Raw genomic sequence first — 19993 nt, 5'->3', positions numbered from 1 at the left:
CACAGGACTGATGAAAAATGTGGCTCAACTGGCTTCATCTCGAAGGGATTCGAATATCCTTGTATCTAGACGACTGGCTGATACGAGCACAGTCCGCAGAGTCAGATGTCTGGAGGACTTAAAGCTGACACTGGAGTTAACACAGTCCTTGGGACTGTTAGTAACCTCGAGAAATCCCAGATGATTCCCCAGCAGAACATTGTTTATCTGGGATTCGGATGGATTCTCGGGGTTTTCATGTATTTCCATCACAGGAAGACAGAACCGCTGCTTGGAAAAAGTAGCAACCTTCCTAGAGAAAGAACAATGTTCCGCGAGGGAATGGATGAGTCTTCTGGGGACCCTTTCCTCGTTGGAACGTTCATTTCTCTAGAAGGCTTCACCTAAGGCCTTTACAGTTCTATCTAAGAGAACATTGGGATCAGAGATCCCAAAATCTGTCCGATTCCTTCCAGATCACGAAGGAAATAAAGAGGACCTTCGTTGTGGATGAATCCGTGCAGGATCAACGAAGGAGTATCCCTTCATGTTCCGAACCCTCGGCTAGTGTTTTGTATTCCGACGCCTCAGATGCGGGGTGAGCCACTCTAGGGACGAGAGAAGTGTCAGGCACCTGGAGGGGAGAACAGGTGTCCTGGCACATCAATATGAAGGAATTAACAGCGATTCACCTCTGTCTCATACACTTCGAGGCTCAGATCTCAGGTTCAGTCCTACAGATCAATTCGGACAACACAACAGCCTTAGCTTACATCAAGAAGCAAGGAGGGACGCACTCGTTCTCCCTTTACAAAAAGGCAAGAGAACTACTGCTTTGGGCAGAAGAGAGAAGAATCACTCTCCGGACGAGATTCATTCAAGGGGACAAAATGTAAGAGCCGACCTTCTGAGCAGGAGAGACCAAGTACTGCCTACAGAATGGACGTTGCATCAGGAGGTATGCAACAGACTATGGAACCTCTGGGGGAGATCAAATATAGATCTTTTTGCCACCCATTGGAACAGCAGGCTGGAAAGTTACTGCTCCCCGATCGCCGACCCAAGGGCGATTTCGGTGGACGGCCTTCTCCTCGATTGGTCCGGAATAGACGGGTATGCTTTTCCTCCGTTCAAGATCATATCGGAAGTAGTAAGGAAGTTAGCAGCAGACAAAGGGAGCCAAACTGACCCTCATAGCCCCGTTCTGGCCAGCGTAAAACTGGTACACAGAGGTACTGGATGGATAGTAGACTTTCCGAGATCTCTCCCAACAGGAGCGATCTTCTCAGACAACCCACTTCGACAGGTATCACAAAAACCTGCCCGCCTCTCGCGCTCTAACTGCCTTCAGACTATCGAAGGACTTGTCAGAACGAGAGGTTTTTCTCGAGAAGTTGCGAAAGCGATCGCAAGAGCAAGGAGACCATCTACTATTCGAGTCTACCAGTCGAAGTGGGATGTGTTTCGCAGATGGTGTAGGACTCAGAAGATATCCTCTTCCAGTACATCTGTGACAGATATAGCTGATTTCCTCCTTTACTTGAAGGAAAAATGTAATCTAGTAGTCTCTACAATTAAGGGCTATAAAAGTATGCTATCGTCAGTCTTCAGGCATAGAGGCCTTAACATTGGGGAAGACAAAGATTACATGATCTGATTAAATCCTTCGAGACGTCAAAGAACAGAGGTATTAGAGCACCTAGTTGGAACTTGGATGTGGTCCTAAAGTACTTGATGACCCCAAATTCGAACCTCCCCGTAAGGCTACGTTTAGAGATCTGACAAGGAAGTCTTTATTCTTGGTCGCGCTAGCCTCAGCAAAAAGAGTAAGCGAACTACAAGCCTTAGAACATAAGTTTGGCTTGCAGGAACGACTCGGCGTTCTGTTCCTTCAAACCGATGTTTTTGGCGAAGAATGAAAACCCTTCGAAACCTTGGCCTAGAACCTTCGAGGTAAAAGGACTTTCGTCTCTAGTAGGTACAGAGCGAGAAAGGGCTCTTTGCCCAGTTAGAAGCCTTAAGTTCTACTTAGAAAGGAAGAACGAACTAAAGGGGAGTAAGGAGAGTTTATGGTGCTCAGTTAGAGATCCCGGAAGACAGATCTCAAAAAATGCTCAGGCGTTCTTCATCAGAGATGTAATCAAGGAAGCCCATTTAGCGTGTAAAGAAGAACAACTGGACCTCCTTAGAGTTAAAGCTCACGAGGTAAGGAGCAGTCACTACCTCTTTGGCATTCCACAAGAACTTGTCGATACAGACTCTAGTGGAGTCAACTTTTTGGAGATGCAATTCAGTCTTTGCATCCCATTACTTGAGAGACATTCAAGTGACGTACGACAAATGCTTTACTCTAGGAGCGTACGTATCTGCGGATTCGTTGCTGGGACAGGGAGCTGAACCCAATCCTTTTTAGTTTTATTAGGTTAGGGTTTTTAATGGTTTTTTGGTGCGTTTAATTGGTCGATTGAAAGAGGGTGCAGGAGTTGACCCCTTTCAAATCGTAGTTCTAACATGTTAGTGTGGTCAGGTGATCGGGATTGGTCGTTATGCTCCTTGTAGTGTCTTAATTATCTAAAGCTCTATCATGTAAGAGGGTTAGCCCCCACCCCCGTGGTATGATACAGGTCAAGGTTCTGCCATGTAAGTGGGTCAGCCCCCATTGGTACGATCCAAGAAAAGGCTCTTGCCATGTAAGCGGGTAAGCCCCCATTGGCATGATCCGAAAGGGTTTATCAGTCACAGGTCTCATCCTCTCTGAAACTCTGATGGCAAGCAGACTCATAGACAGTATCAATGAAGTCTTCTTCCATATCAGGTAGGAACCAAGGTGTTTTTTAATATACCTACCACGTATGTTGTTTTCCCCCTCCCCCGTTTTTGATATTCATAAATAATTAGTATGTAACTGTCTCTTGCCCTCCACCAAGGGTGTCAATCAGCTAAGTATACTGATCTGCCGGGGAAGTTGCATGTACAAAAATGATATTGTTAGTATACAATAAAGTTTTGTACATACTTACCCGGCAGATATATAAGATTAATGGCCCGCCCAGCCTCCCCTCAGGAGACAGGTGGAAAAGAAAAATTCTGGTTAGAAAACGGGAATGGTTCCTATTCCCGCCACCCAGCGGCGGGAGTGGGCTGGTCACCTGACCTACCTGTCGCGTGTGCCGCGAGTTTTGAATTCTGTCGGGACGTCAGAGACTATAGCTAAGTACGTATATATCTCCGGGTAAGTATGTACAAAACTTTATTGTATACTAACAATATCATTTTTGCGCTATCATATATCGCATTATTTATACATGATAATGATAATTTTTTTCATTTCTGATGGTTGCATACTAAACTTCAGCCAATGACAAAAAAGGAGCCAAAAACGAACTCTTAATCTTGAAAACTAAGCGCGCTGTGATTTTTTGAAAAAAATATTTTTTCCACTTCCGCGCTCACTCTGAAACACCTCCGGCACACAGGAGACAATTTTTTTTTTTACCGCTTTGGCGTAAGAGGGTTAACAGGATGGAGAGTATTAGAGGTCAGTCAAATAACCTCTGGACCTCAGTCATTGAGCCATTACATCCACTTACAAAGATTGCATTATCCTTCTTTCTGAGAGGTGTAAAAAGGCACATGTTCAAGTAGCAGAGGAGGATTTCAGATTAGTGAAAGTAAAGGCGCATGAACTCAAATCAATAGTTTTTATGGTTGGGGTGGCGTTAGATTTATTATATATGTAGGTGAAGGTGTTTTTCTACGGTTACAGGCAGTCACCGATTATTGGCAGACTTGGTTAATGGCAATCCGGTTTTTATGGGGCTTGTCTAGCGCCATAAAATCAGCAATTTATGGCACCATAGCAGCCAAATTTTGGTTATCGGCGCCATAAGGTGCCGATAATAGTTATGGCACTATAGCATAAACATAAGCTTCATTATCCGGTTTGGTACCATAAGTGCTATAAATTGAGGGATTTTTGTTAATGGCAGTTTTCACTTATTACCACCCCACCGACAACAGAACCCCTGCTGATACTGGGCAGGGGCATCTGTATGTTAATCCTCATTAGCGTTCGTAAAATATATTTGTTTTCCGATACGGTAATACAAACCATCGGTCCTTTAAACAATATGGAAGTAGCTAGCGGCAGCTGGAACGGTCGTAATCTTCGAACAAGGGTGAATGGTAGTTAACTGCTTGTCCGACAGTCGCCGCGCCGCGCGACTGGGAGGTAAACAAATCACTTTTGCTTTCGGCCGCGGGTGTGAAGGACGTGTTCGTCATCGCTCTCTGCCCGCTTCATCGTCGTATGCTTTGTTTATATTGTGTTTTCTACTAATGGTTTGTTTGACTTGAAAATGAAACTGTAAGTACACTGTTTTCATTTTCATTACCTAATTATGAACCAACATGGAGTTATCGCCGTAAGATGCGGCGATTTCCTCTCTTTTCATGAATTGAACCCTTGAATTATGTCTCGGTGCCGAGGGCTGGCGCGCTCGCGCCGAGCTCATGTATTTTGGGCGAAAGTGTGTAATTGAAAAATGTAAGTACTCTTTTCATTATATTTTTGCCCTGTGCGTTCGTTATACCGAGTGTGATTGCGCTCGGCACGAGCCTTTAATTTTTGTATAATAGAATGCAATGAAAGTGATTCGCAATTGCAATATTTCTTTTGCATTTTCATTTATTTATTTGCATGAATTTAATTTGGATCAATTTTCGTTCTTACCCTTGGGAATTGATCCTTACTATTTTTTTATGTGAAAATGAAATCGCAAGTGCAGTATTCTGTTTCATTTTCATATATATTTTATGATAGCATCATATTATTGGATCAAGTTTCCGTTCTTACCCGGGAATTGATCTTTTCCCCCTTTAAGTTCTATGAAGTGAATCGCAAGGGCAGTATTCTGTTTCATTTTCATATTACTTTTCACTGCTGTGCGGGGGTAGGGGAAGCGAAGTCTGCCAGGAAGTCGTCGGAAGCTCTCCCGCGACTCCCTTGGTATCCGATTCTTCGTCTTCCTTCCTGCCCCCTGCTCAGCTTCTTCGTTGTATTTTGTATTTGGGGTCTTCCTTGCGTTCGGGGTGGGGCATGTCTTCCCCCCGTGCGTGAGGGAACCCCTCTTACTAATCTATCTATGTTACCGCAGGTGCTACATCCGTGGGAGACGACCTTGACAGGTATGGACCACCGCGGAGGCAGGCGTGCCTAGCATCCACGGGCTGCTGCAGCGTCTAGCGAGGTCTGGGGCGGTCTCCACTACTACTACCACGGCCGCTTATGCTGCTCCCCCCCCCCTCCTGGTCTACACTCCCATGCTGTGTCGATGACGCCGTCTGCCGCTACTAGGGCCGCAGCCGTAACCGAGGTGGGGTTGCCGCCGCCGCCTGTTTTCTTCGTGTTGCCTGCCCCAGACTTCCGCTGTTCAGCAGCTCGCCCCTGGACCGGCCGCCAGGACCCAGGTTCCGCTGGCTGCCGATGATTCTACGAGGCGATCGCTGGGCCTGCAGTACCTGCCGCTGATGTGATTCTCGCTGTTGGCTTGGCTGTCCCTTCTGGGTCTATACCGCTGCCGCTGTTCCTCCTGCCCTCCTGAGCTGGTTGCTGTTCCTGTCGCTCCTGGTTCCTGTGCCTGTCCATGCTGGTCCTGCCCACGGTGTGTCTTCCCAGTCCCAGGTCCTTCCGGACAGGTGCAGTCGGGCCGTGTTGCTTCGGCAATAGCCCCGGCTCCGCCTGGATGGAAGACCTGACGACTGTCCTGCGTGACTGGACGAGGAAGAGGAGAAGAGGAAGCTGTCATCTTCGTCTTCATCGTCTGCTGCTGCCTCTTTCCCTTCGACTTCTAAGGCCCATAAGCCGAAGAAGAAGAAGGCTGCCTTAACCCCCCTAAGAAGTCTCCTTCGGGAACTTCTAAGGGCCCGTCCCACCTCGTGGGACGGGGGGGTGGGGTCCTTCTGCTGGTCCTCCTGCTCCTTCGGAGCGGGGCCCGTCTCCCCTTCCGTAAGGAAGAGATAGACGGGGACCAGAGGAGTATCGGTTTAGCTCTGGTACTTCCTCGCCTGGTGCTAGCGGCGATGCCGCTACGCCAGGTTCCGGCTCGGTCTCCTCGTTCGCGAGAGATCCCGAGTGTACGTTCTCCCTCGGGAGACCGTGCAGCCAAGTTTCGGCGCCAAAGGTTCGCTCGGCGCCAAGACGCGGCACGGAGCAGAAGGCTGGTGAGAGACTCTCATGTGACTCTTGCCAGGCCAGCGGCCGCTCTTGCAGCGACCAGCTGTAACCCTGGGTTTTCCCTTTTTCCCCCCTAAGAAGGCTCCTTCGGGACCTTCTAAGGGCCCGTCTCGCGCTGGCGATTCGGGGAGCTCTTCTGCTGGTCCTCCTGCTCCCTCGGGAACAGGGACCCCGTCTTTTCTTCTACCAAGGAGAAGAAGACGGGGACCAGAGGAGTACCAGCTTCGGCTGGCACTTATTTCCTCGCCTGGTTCTAGCGGTTCTGCCGCCAAACCAGGATCCGCCTCGGCTTCTCGTTAGCGAGAAGTACCGAGTGGACGGTCTCCCGCGGCCAAAGTCTTGACACTCGAGCTCGTCTCGCCGCCAAGACCGAAGCGCGGAGCGAGAAGACTGGCGAGTGTCGTGCAGACGACTCTCGCTAGGCCAGTGGACGCTCTCCGCAGCGACCAGCTGGCTGCTCGGGTTGACGTGATGGTCGCTGACCAGCCACGGGTTGAGGCGAGGAAGGGGTCCCCGCGGTCGTCGGTACCAGCCACGGCTGGTACCATGGCTCGACGTGCCGAGAGGAACGCTCGCCGGTCTCTACCGCGACAAACGAGCCTAGCAGGTCACCTGACGCCGCTCCCATCGTGACCGTGCGGAGACGGTAACCAGCAACAGCTCGCCTGACGCTAGAGATCAGCGTCGACGTTCTCAGCCGAGCCTCTCGCCCCAGCGAGCGGCAAGGCTAGGCCTGCTGCTCGATCGCCACTGTGGGTGGACGATCAGCGCAGCCCTCCAAGCACGCTGGTCCTGCCAGCGAGCTAGGGGGGACGTCAGGTCTGCCTCTCCTGTACCTTCAACAACTCCTCGGCTTCTACCACCGGTAGGAGCGAGGTACCTATGAGGGTGATCGCGAGTGGTGCGCCGCTCGCGATCCCGCTATGACGCCGTATGGACCAGGCACGGTTCTAGGACCGACCAGGACATACGCGCAAGTAGCTGGAGGCGACCGTCAGGGGTCTGCCGCTGTTCCTCCTTCTGAAGGAGGAGTATCTCGGGATCTGTTCTTGTTGGAGGGACTGGACGGTCCTACTCCGCAAGACACGTTACTCCCGAGATACAGAGGAATTTGCAGAAGTCATTAAGCTGATTCGTCAGCATAATGACCTTTGCGGAAGGATTGCCGCTCCCACCAGCAGAGCCCACGTCTCTGCTCGAGTCGTTTTGGGGCCCGAGAGGGAACCCAAACCGACGGTGGGTCTGCCGCGATCGGAACTTGCCGATTCTGTCTCGAACCAGAGTCTCTCGTCTCCGGACAAGAAGGCTCTCTCAGTTCTGGCCGGTCGATCAAGCTACTTCCACCTCCTCTACTGCGACAGCGCGTTTCTACGTGTCTTCGGACACCGTATTTGAATACTCCTTCGGTCCTCCTGAGAGGTTTCGACCTCAACGAGGACTGGAATGAGTCGGAGGACGGTATCGGCTTCTCTCCTGTCAGGTGTCGATCAGCCCCACCCAGACGACGTTCACAGTGGCGGCAGACCCTTACCTACAGTGAGTTCGTAACCCTCCGCGGGAAAAAGTTTTCTCCTGACGATACGTTTTTCCCAGACTCTGAGAGGCCATCGCCGCAAGGCGATGGCTGTTCCTACTCTTCTCCAACTGCTAGTTCCACTGGGAAGGCGAGCGAGTATCCAATTCCTCCCCCATTCCCTCTCTCCTTACGGTTACGAGGGAAAGGGGAGGGATCCTACAGAGATTTCTCTGTAGGATCCACGTTCGGGACTGCGCTACCGGTGGGGGACCTTCGGGTCCTACCTGACGTAAGCCCCGGTCGTTGAGGAGGAATCCTGCCCCATTCCTCGATTTCTACGGGAATCGAGAGGACCACCAGCCGATATCGGTTTTTTTGACGAATTTCGGTGGGGGTTTCGCAGACTGCTTAGAATTCTACGGAATTTCTAACGCTTCAGTGTTCGAGTTTACGATCTCCAAACACTTACGCGAGACCACGGTCCCAAAGTGAGCGAGACGAGAATCCCCGATATACACGATAATCGGGAACCTCGCCTATGCTCGAATTCCTGGAATTTCTAGCATTGGGAAGAAGACTGCTGCTGAAGAAACTATCTCACAGTAGGCGACCAACCTGGACTAGAGAAGATCGGACGGGAATACCCAGTTTGGCTTGAACTATCGTCTTAGTATTCTGTTCACCATTGAAGCTTTCCTTCGAGGAAGACTTCTCCTTCACTCTTTTTGATAAGAGATCGAAGGTGGTCGATCTCCAATCCTTATTTTGTTTTCTTGAAGGAAAGAATTTAGGATGGAGATCGTTTGTTCAGAATCCTACAAATATACTACGTATATTAACCTCGCGACATGATTCTACTAAGCAGTTGAATTGTCCGAGGGTAGGCGCATATCCTAGTTAATCTACGGATTGCGACTTATAAGAGAAGTATTCTAATTGAACTGCAACTCGGGGTTTGCCTGCAACCTCCCAGGAGTTTTCAGTTTTCAATTTTATATACTTATGGTTTTGTCACGACAACACCATTTCAACTTTTATATTTACCGAAATTCGTTTCGCCTAAATATAATTGCTCGAGCATATCTTTTATGCTCGGTAGTTCTAGCCGAACGCATTCCTTCGTGGAATAATGGATTACCTGGCAACTCAGATGACGAGTCAGCGAGAGCTCAGGCTCAACTACTGCGTATTGACTGCCTGATAGCAGCTCAGTATCAGCTGGGCCTCCGAGATTCACGGTCATGTATGTCCTCTCTCTGCCCTGCTTTGATTGACTACCGAACCGTATCTCTGCCCAACAATCATGGACTTAGGTCTCTGATTACGGGGATTCTCGCAATAATGAGGACCATCTACTGCTGTACGCTAGATTCCTCGCCTTCGACATTGCGAGAATTTTCAACAGAGATTATCTCTTGGACTCTTTCATCTTTCTGTTTACCGCACGGTAACAGAAGTCTGTACAAGTCTCAACCCGCTGCATCGCACTGCGATAATGCGAATGATTTTGCAGACATCTGAGTTTGTCTTCAAAATATCTCTTATTCGTAGGTGTAATTGTTAATTGTTCAACCGAATTACGAGATGTGTCGAAGACATCGCCTACTCTCCGACCTGACAGCTCTACTTCCAAATGTTCAGCCCATGAGAAAGCAGTTCTTCAGGCGGCTTTCCCCTGTGTTTTCATTACTGAAGAACGCCCCGCTTTCATTGCAACTACGACTTCTCACCGGACAGCAATGAAATAGCGGTTAGCGTTTTTCAGTCATTTGTAAGCACAGGTTATGAATCTTGAGAATCCTTTCTCTCGATTCATCTGTGAAGACGTAGGTTGCATTCATATCTACCTTCGTCTTCAACGGTACATAGTGTTGTTTCTCCTTAGCTGAGATTCAACAACCAGAGATGTTTTACCTTCAGGGACCTCGTCTCTAGAAGGCAATTGACTTTCGCCTGTTGGGCACATGCCTTAAGAGAATCATCCCACCTCGCTGTCCCGGCATTGGTGACAAACAAATACATTATTTGTTTGGTCTCTCGGCATAACCCTTTAAAGGCGAAGGTCACGTGACTTACTCGGCATGCTTTGACAACTTGCCCTCCTACCGAACGCAGTCAGTCGGCAGCTGTCAAGAGCGGCCCGAGTCAGTTACGAACTACGCTGTTTGACTAGTTCGGTTGTTACAGAGCAATCATTACTTCGTTTTAATAGCTTGTCACAGTACCCATACCATTGACACCCACCATGGAGTGTCGGTGTCCTATCCACTACCGAGAACTTCGCTGCATGGGGATAGGAGATGCGAGAGACTTCGTGGCAAACGGACACCATTATGGGTACTGGACATCACCGACGTAGAGAAGAGGGATAGGTCATGCGACTATTTCCTTCTTTTCCTCTGAGGAACTGCATGACTTCTCCTGCGAAGTCAAGCATTCCAGGGGTGGGATGGGGTGATCCGTGAACGCTCGATTTCGCTACCGAACTTCGTAGCGAAGACTCAGAACCCTTCGGTCCCTGACGATTGGTTCGAGTCGTTCACAATCCCCTCCCTAAATGGACTTCACCGCCTCTATGCGAAGGAGATGCTGCCTTGTCCGCAAGAACTTCTCCGTGGCGCAGGTACTGAAGGCAGGGGTCTGGTCAACCAGACCACATGCCCCCTTCCTTCTACCTTCGGGATATTGCCCACAGGTCCTTGGATCTTTTTCCTTGGGACCCGTGGTGGCTGCTCAACACGTTGTGTAGCGAACCCAGACCCTCTGCAGGCTGAACAGCATCGAGTCCTGGTGTGACCATAAGAATGGATGAGTTGAATGAGAGTGTGACTGGCTCCTCTTCCCATCTTTTTCTTCCCCTCTACCTGTGATTAGAGGGACACGTCCGTCACCCTGCTGGATAAGGACAAGATGCAGTGAGCTACTCACAGAGCCCATCCTATCCCTTTCACTAGGGATAGGAGCGTATATCCACCACACTTCCTCCAACAAGGGGGAGGAAGTGGATGCCAGCTTGAGACAACCCATACTTTATGTTGGCCTCTTGCAAACAGGGCACAAGTTCTTGCTTGCTGGTACGAAGAGATAGCTTGCCTCTCTCTTAGTACTCGGCCCAGAGGTCTGACCATTGATCCTGCGGTGCACCACCCGATCAATCGGACAGAGGCTTGGATCCCTCCCTCGCTCTTACGACCAGGGAGGCATTCCAGGGATGGACGAACATCCAGTCTGTTCATCAAAAGACTCAGATTCCTCCCACCAAGAAGTTGAGTCTTCCTATTGTTAAAGGACCGATGGTTTGTATTACGTATCGGAACAAATGACAATTTGTCGAAAATTGCATTTTTCCTAACTATACAAACCTGAGGTCCTTTACATATAGTCCCTCCTCATGCCACCCCTCACTCTGCGTATTTTGCATGGGCCAAAAGCAAAAGTGATTTGTTTACCTCCCAGTCGCGTGCGCGCGACTGTCGGACAAGCAGTTAACTACCGTTCTCCCCTTAGTTCGAAGCTTACGACCGTATCCAGCTGCCGCTAGCTACTTCCTATTGTTAAAGGACCTCAGGTTTGGTATAGTTAGGAAAAATGCAATTTTCGACAAATTGTCATTTTGCTATGAGGCTCCCACTTACGTAGTAAACAACCTGTGGTTATACTGCCCCATCTCTACTGGTTAAGATGAGCGTGATACCGGAGGCAGTATCATGATACTGCTGCTCTCTTAACAGGTAAGAAAATAACAAACAATCGGAGAGTATTAGAAATTTATTAACATTGTTTGGAAATAGAATAGTCCATGTATCCCACTTCCTGTCAGTGTGGGAATCAGCTATGTAATTAATTGGAAAGTTACATATACAAAAATGGTAGAATTAGTTTTTTTATATACTTACCAATTATAATTATGTACATAATGGGAGCCCGCCCACCTCCCAACACATGGACAATTACATAAACAAATTGGTTCTCAGTGCTCAGTTATTCCTCTCTCTCCTGAAAGTGGGTGGGGCCATTTACCTACACTTTTAAAACTACACAATTGCTACCGCTCATTTCAGAATTTTTAGCTCCAGTACTTTTAAGCATTTAGCTATGTAATTACTAGGCAAGTACAGTGGACCCTCCGTATTTGCGTTCTCCGGATTTGCGGACTCACACACTCGCGGATTTCTCGTGGGAACATTTTCCCGCATTACTTGTGGAGAATTCACAAATTCGCAGTATTTTTCTATGAGAAATATCCACAAATTCATGGTTTTTTTTATCAGTTTCATCATAAAATGCACTTTTTGTGATAACACTATTAAAAAAACCAAGTATAAAAATTTTTTGTTAGTTTTTCTTCGAGTTTTAACTAACAAAATAGGGTAATTTCAGCATTTTTATAGGGGTTCTAACTATTCGTTGGGGGGGAGTGTCTGGTACACATCCCCTGCGAATACGGGGGGACCACTGTATATAAAAAATCTTAATTTTATTATGAGTACCATTTTTTTTTTTTTACTTTTCATACTCAGATAGGTAAGTATTTCAAGATCAAATTTGATAAAAATTTCCATTTCTCATACGTAATACAGTGGACCCCCTGTATTCACGTGGTATGCGTACCAGAGCCCCGCGAACACTTAGAATCCCTATAAAAATGCTTAAAAACTGCCTATTTTGTTAATTAGAACTAAAGGAAACCCAATAAAAATGCTTATACCTGTTTTTTATTTTAATAGTTCTATCACAGAAAGTGCATTTAATCATGAAATTGATATGAAAATCCAGTAATTTGTAAATATTTCTCATAGTAAAATGCTGCAAATATGCAAATTTCCTGCAAATAATGGATATGTAAGGTCCATAGAGAAATTCGTGAAAACCTGAGTCTGCGAATAGCGGGGCTTGACTGTAGTACTGTATATTGTAGTGCTGGGGACCCTTCAGACAATACATTGTGGACTGGATGGGAGTGCAATTGAGGGCATACTATACTGTATGATAGAAATAATAGGCTGAATGAATTTTCATAATTTATATTGCTACCGGTACTCCTCTTGAATAAAGTCATACAGTGGTCCCCCTGTATTCATGGGGGATGCGTACCAGACCCCTCCCCCTCCCCCATCCCAAATAGTTGGAAGCCCTATAAAAGTGCTTAAAATTATCTCTTTTGTTAGTTAGAACTCAAGAAAAACACAGTTTTTATACCTGGTTTTTTTTAAATATGTGATTTTATCACAAAAAGTGCATTTCATGATGAAATTGGTAAAAAAAATCAGGAATTTGTGGATATTTCTCATAGTAAAATACCACTATTGGGCGAATTTTCTGCGAATAATGGGGGGATGTGTTCCAGAGGGAAATCTGCAAATGTGTGAGTTCCTGAATACTGGGGACCCACTGTACTGAAGAAAATATGTAAATGTCGATTATATTCATGCTTCATCAATACTGTAGTAAATAAATATAAGGCAGTCCCTGGGTTACGACAGTCTCGGCTTACGACGTTCCGAGGTTAAGGCGCTTTTCAATTACGTATATTCATCAGAAATTATTTCCAGGGTTACGACGCCTACAACACTGATCTGGCATATGAAATATGACACAAAAAATGCAAAATAATCAATATTTAAAGTTTTTTTTATGAAAAATGCAATAAGAATGCAGTTTACATAGTTTTCAATGCACCCAAACCATTAAAAGTAAGGTTTTCATAGGATTTTTGACGATGTTCCGACTTACGACGATTTTCGGCTTACGACGGGTCTCAAGAACGGAACCCCCGTCATAACCCGGGGACTGCTTGTAGTATGTTTTGTAATGCATTATAATGATGTATGAAAATATAAACCTTGGGTTTGAAATTTCTTTTATTTACCAGGTAACGTTAGGGCCCTCTGTATTTTACTTAAATTTATTATTTTGAGTTTTCTAAGTGTCTTGAGTGTCGGTTATCTTAACGTAATAGTATATATTTTTCCCTTGCAGCTACAAGTTTATTAGCAGTTGGAGGAAGTGCATATTTAGCAGCTTTTGCAAGACCTCTAGTCATGGTAAGTACTAAATGGTTGTTTATATAAGCAAAATGTGTTTATTCATTATTTGATATTTGTCCTGCATGTGTGTGTGTGGTGATCTGAGTGTTTGAAATGATTTTTTTTTACCAAGATTTAATTCAACAAGTAACCAGTACTGTACCAGTGTTTACTGCTGTGCAACTGTTTATATGCCATATGCTTCAAAGGTCTGATTCTAGCTAACCACTTGGCCTTTTTCAAGTGTGTGATAATACATATTTATCTTTGTCAGATAAGCTTTGATTCACCTTTGGGGAATTTTCATCGATAGTGTTCTGTAAGTTGTTTCTGGAGAAGTGCAGTTGACCATTTGGATGCATTTCTGGCTTTACTTAATCTCCAGTCTAATGGGGATTTGCAGCACCAAGGTTAATTAGAATTTTATTGATCATCTTTCCTTTGTGAAGTTTGTAATATTGGTCCAACGAAGTTTATGTTATGTAGTAGTAGTATAAGGAGTGACATTTTCTTTTGTCCAACATTTTTTTACTTTAACCTCATTTTAGTTTGCTTAGGTTTTCTGCATAAGGTATGTTGTTGTTGGCCTCATTCATGTAATTTTAAAAATTTGTTCAAAGTTTGAAGGTTACAAACGTACAAACCATTATGTATTGTTGAAATGAATCTTCCCTATTATGATAGTTGTATTCCCGCATCAGCTTGGAGGACAGTAGAGTGAAAAGTAAATCAAAATACGTAATAATAATAGGGGGCTGTTGACTGGTGCCCTATCATTTTCTCTATTGACAGAGCGCAATTCCATTGACAATGTGGGTGCATGGGCTTGCAATAGCACACTTGGTACAGCAGTCAACCAGACACATTCCAGGATGAGGGATGTATGACAAATAAGTTTGGTCATTGTTCAGGAAAGAAGTGTTTAAGAATACCATTTCTTTTTGGCTATGTAAAGTGATTAGTCATGGCTACTCCTATTCATCAATTTCTATTGACAATAGTGTGCATGCAAGAGCACTAGACATTAAGAGGACTAACTACTCCTTGGTATTCAAGAAGAACATAACTGTTCATAGGATTTTGAATTCTGGTTCTTGGCTTCACCAAACCACTTTCACTTCCTTCAACTGTTGGAGGTACATGGGAGGGGGTTATGTTTGAGAGTGCAACCTGTATGTGTCACATACAGGTTGGCACTCAGTCACCGAAAGATAAGCATGACAAGATCAGGCAAATGCAGATAGTTAGTTTACTGACAAATCCTGCATCCCAAGGATTTCCCTCAATGAGCCTGCTTCTTGTAATTTTGACTGATGCTGATGAAGAGCAGGTAGTATCATTAGCTGTTCAGAGATTAAGGTTTGTGGTAGCAATTTCCTGACTTCTTTGAGGAACCAGTAGTTCAGGATTTTGAGGTCCCTTAGGATTGCTAGGCTGGAACCTATGGCATATTCCCTTCCGTCTTCAAAGCTGGCTAAGTTAGCACTGAACAGATTTCAGATTTGACTTAGTGGCTGAATTGCTCCATCAGGAAGTTCTTCTAAAGAGTTCTTCCCTGTTTTCTTTCCCTCTTTATGAGGCAGTTACCCTTTTTTGGAAATGACTATAGCAGTAATAGACAAATAGCTAGTGAGATAATTGCAAAGTTTTTGGCTCTTAGAGCAGCTTCAAACTCCCTTGGGGAGTCTGTGCATGCCTTAACTAAGGCAGTTGTTAAGTGTAGGGAACAGTTGTGTTCTTTTTGGCTTCCTCTGTCTTTTCCCAAAGAAAGGGGATGCTGTATCCCTCACGTAGTATTTCCACTACCCAATGATCTGCCTCCTGATCCTGCCAAACTGAATAAAAGAGGCATGTGTTGAGGATGTATGATGAGGGAGTGAAGAGGGCTTAGAAGGAACCTGTTAAGAGGAGGAAGATCGAGAGGGATCCAGAGAATTAGATGCCGAGGTAAAGTGAAAGAGGATATATGGAGAGAAGTAGTTTGGTGGAGGATGATGCCTTTGATAAAATGTAGTGGAGAATGCACATCAGGCAACCAACCCTAAATGTAGGGATAACGGTAGGAAAGGAGACTTACCTAATTGTTTTATGTAGGGTTGAATTTATAAAATGGGCAGAATTAAAATGAAAGGTCCCTAGACATCATTTTAAAAGCAAATGGAAGAAACCAACCTTTTCTAATCTGTCTCTTGAACAACTACAGATTTAGTGGAACAGGCTTGGGATGGCATAATCAGGAAATGTCCACTAAAGACTGTCTTATACGTATTTCCCTGTTTATCTAGGAGTACCAGGTGAAGTATTCTGACTGCCCTTTCTAGATCTTCAAGATTATTAGTAATAAAATAAGGTATTCCCATTTTAAATGAATTCTTTATTAAAGTTGTTTGACCTTGAAACACTTTCTTTAGATATTTATTGCATTTTTACCAGCTTGGTGAATTGATCATAATATTAGTCACCCTTTTACCCGACTCAGGCTTCTTGGACCAACAGAAATGTTATTAATGATTCAGTTCACTTGAAATCTTGGTTGTGATTGTAGGTTTAATAAATCGGTTTCCTCTAGTTGCCTGTAAGGATATTAGACATTACATCAATACTAAATGTTTAAAAACACTTTTGTGTTTTTGTTACAAGATGTGTCCTTTTCTTCCTTTCTAGTGAGTCGCAAATTTTACTGCTCCTTAATTTCATGCAATTTAGTTTGTGGCTCCACTTAATTATATTCCTCAGCACTTGAAGGCGGAGGGTTGCCTTGGGCATATGTAAAAGGAAAATGTGAAAATTGGAGCATGGTCAGTTTTCAAGGTTATAGGAAAAAACTGGGTGTAAATTAAAAGGCAAAGGATCAGTGCAATTAGGAACTAAAGGAGGTACTGCAGAGAACCTTTAACATTGTCTACAAAATGTAAAAGTGGCATGCGTCAATGTGTTGTGGACAGTGTTTTCGGGACAAAATGCCGTGCATCAATGTGTTTGTCACTGTCAAAATGTTGCATGTTGATATGTCATACTCATAAAGTCGTCACCGACATTATGAGTAATGGCACAACGGCCAAACAAACAGGGAAACAATAGTCAAGAAATATGTCATGTTAGTCTTCTATACATATATAAATTAGGTGTTTTAGAGCTCATTCAGGCTGTGGTTTTGTCAGTTTGGTTTGAGGAACTGTCTGTCTGTGTCTCAATACAGATAAAAGTGTTTTTTTAAAATTTCTCTGTATGTGGAATTTGTGAAAAGCCAGTAAGGCAGCAATCTGTTGAATTATTATGGCTTCTTGTTTCAGTTGGAAAAAACTGATCAAGCTGGGAAAACTTTTGGAAATGCATGGAATATGGCATACCAAGGTGCTCAGCTGAGATTCACAAGGTAAATTATGCTTTTGTGAAAGAGCAGGTCATAATCATGTTCCTGATCAAGCAAAGGCCAAAATGAAAAAGGTTGCAGCTAAAATGAAAGTGTGTGCAGAAGAGCTGCTAAAACTAGGACTCACCAAGTGGTTTCAGCATCTACTGTTTGATTTATCTGCTACTGTGTAAGAACAGATGCCAGTACCATGTCTTAAAAAGAACAGTCCAGCATGTGAGGCAGAATACAGGCGACCCTCGGTTAGTGGCAGGGGTTCTGTTGCTGGCCGCCAACGCTAAGCGATTTTAAAGCCTACAGCCGCCGCACACCTTTCGAAATTCTAGACCAGTCAAACGGCACCTTAATCCCGCAATGGCGCAATAAGTGAAGTTATATTTATGCAGTATAGATCTATAGAATTTACAGTACAGTACATTATAGTATTATAAATACTGTAAAGTAAAAAATGCCTAGCTTTAATCCTTTGGGTGTCTAGAGTATGTAAAGATATAATAAGGTTTTATAAGTACAGTGTACAGGTAGCTGTAGTGTTCAAGTTACGATCATTCGTCTTACGATAATCCGATTTTATGAGAGACCAAATTACAGAAGCCTAACTTTATCCCATCTTCTAGTTACATAAGTTCAAAAACAGCAGAGAATGATAGCAAAAGAGAATGATGAAAGTATGGTTTTAACGTTATACTTGTTGGATAAACGTGACAGCCATGAACAACCGAACGTGAAACAACTTTTATTAAAGTACAACCGAATTCGATAACATCCGTTTGGCTTGTATTTCAATCATCATACTATAGTACACTATTACCGTAGTTGTTATAAATGACGTTATGTAGAATAGAACTGAGATATCTTGATGTAATAACTTTATTTGCTATCATCAAAGATCAACATAGATCAAAGATCAATCGGGAAATATACTGTTAAATTTAAACCTAGTTATAACTGAAGCTGAGAAAACTGTTCAAGCTGCTAATGACTATTATAGTGCATCGGCAACAAGGATAAAACTCCAGTAAACGTATGCCATCAAACACTACCATAGAAAAAATTGAGATAAAATAATTTTAATCAAAACTACTGGGCTTGAAAGAAAACATTTTACTGTTGGTTTCACGCTGATATAAGATACATAACGTACAGTTCGTATTATGATGATATAATGGAAAATTGCGAACTGAATCACATAATTTTTTCACGCAATAAACATGCCGCCTACGTAATCTGTTAACACCAAAAAAAAAAGAAAGTTCACAATCACAACGAAACATATTCAATTCATATTTCCACCTAAAAACAAGTCGAATAAGTAAAAATAATCTTGTCTTATATGAGTCAAATATCTAGATATTCGTTTATGCCAACTAGAAGCAAGAAAATTCGATCAGAATTGCGTTAAATATGGCGAAACAAGCTCGTGTTTGCCATCAGCTGATTTGAAACCAAAACATTGGCCACTCTGCGGAATACTAGCCTAGATTTACCGTAGTATTTTATAATACAATAATATGAGAATACATACAATATTATTGGATACAGTGAAGTAATGTATAACTTTTTAAAGGATTTATGGAAAAGATGCATAATTGATAAAATAACACCATGCATTTTTATACATTCAACTTACCTGTCAGATATATACATAGCTATTGACTCCGTCGCGCCGACAGAATTTCGAATTTCGCGCACACGCTACAGGTAGGTCAGGTGATCCACCGCGCCGCCGCTGGGTGGCAGGAATAGGAACCCATTCCCGTTTTCCATCAGATTTTTTCTGTCGGCCATACTGGCAACATCGTTGTTGGTATCTCCGGCTGGATTTCGTTTTTGGATACAATTGATCATCGTTTTGGACCCTTTGGTGACGTATTTGGATCGTTGTATACTGGCATACGCTTTTGTGGATCGTTATTTGGATTTTGGCTTGGAATTTTCATCATGATGTCTGATTCTGGAAGTGTGGTGAGAATGTGTGTGAATGAAGGGTGCAAGGTGAGAATTCCGAAAGCTTCGGTTGATCCTCACACTGTATGTAAAATATGCAGGAAGTATGAATGCTCGATGGATAACACTTGTCATGAATGTGAGAGTTTGAGTGCTGAAGGGTGGAAGTCTCTAACTTCTTATTTAAGGAAATTAGAGAAAGACCGTTTAAGGAAGTCATCTTCCAAAACCAAGCCTAGCTCTCAATCTTCAAGTGGTTTGGGTGAGTGAATATTGTACCCTCCTCTAACATTATGAACGCTCCTTGTAATATTTCAGGTCCTTCTCCGAATGCAGATCCTACGGACTCTGCTTCGGAGATAGCAAGCCTTAAAGCTGCGCTTATGAAAATGGAGCGTAAAATGTCTGCCATAGAAGGTAAGCAAAGTAGTGCTGTGGAAAGTGATGTGAATTTCCCCAGTGAAGTGGAGGAGGCGTCTGATTGGCTTCACAACGCTCCCAGGACCTAGACCTCTTTCAAGCTCCCAAGCCCAGAGGAGAAGGAATGTCGAAAGCCTTACGGAGGTTATGAGGCTCCCCACCAGTCAGACGTCTCTTCGGCAGAATCTGTAACGTCACAGACTGCCAGAGAACGCATTGAAAAAGCGTTCTACTTGAATGTTTTTCGTCATCGGAGAATTCCTCACCTAAAAGAGGATGGAGATCCAGCGGATCGTTCTCAGTCCCTTGAAGAGGATCTGGGAAGAATCGGGCATAAACTCGAGTCCGGAACGTTTTTCGGAGGACTCCCCAACAGAGATTAAGAAAGCAAAGGTTTTGGCTTCTCCCGATAAGTCGTGGGGAATGGAGAAAGAAGGCTCTCCTTCCTCTCGTTTAGACCGAGAGAAGAAACGACGAAGATATTAAAGGATATGCAA

At 44.4% G+C, this 19993-nt stretch overlaps 1 protein-coding gene across 5 annotated transcripts in view; it reads left to right on the top strand.

Annotated features, from left to right (window-relative positions):
* The window catches only part of LOC135220005 (phospholipid hydroperoxide glutathione peroxidase-like), a 99476-nt gene that overhangs the window by 16499 nt on the left and 62984 nt on the right, over positions 1 to 19993 (top strand). For 4 of the 5 annotated variants that reach the window (XM_064257291.1, XM_064257289.1, XM_064257292.1 and 1 more), the window contains exon 2: positions 13710 to 13774. In XM_064257291.1, coding sequence (XP_064113361.1) covers positions 13772 to 13774 — 3 coding nt within the window. In that variant the 5' untranslated portion in view covers positions 13710 to 13771. Of the gene's footprint in view, positions 1 to 13709; positions 13775 to 14045; positions 14167 to 19993 lie in introns of those variants that run through there. The other variant, XM_064257290.1, reaches the window with a different exon arrangement.

The sequence above is a fragment of the Macrobrachium nipponense genome, chromosome 1 (assembly GCF_015104395.2).
Source record: "Macrobrachium nipponense isolate FS-2020 chromosome 1, ASM1510439v2, whole genome shotgun sequence".
NCBI lineage: Eukaryota > Metazoa > Arthropoda > Malacostraca > Decapoda > Palaemonidae > Macrobrachium > Macrobrachium nipponense.
Note: the sequence above shows the minus strand (reverse complement) of the source record. Positions and strands in the feature narration are given on the sequence as shown.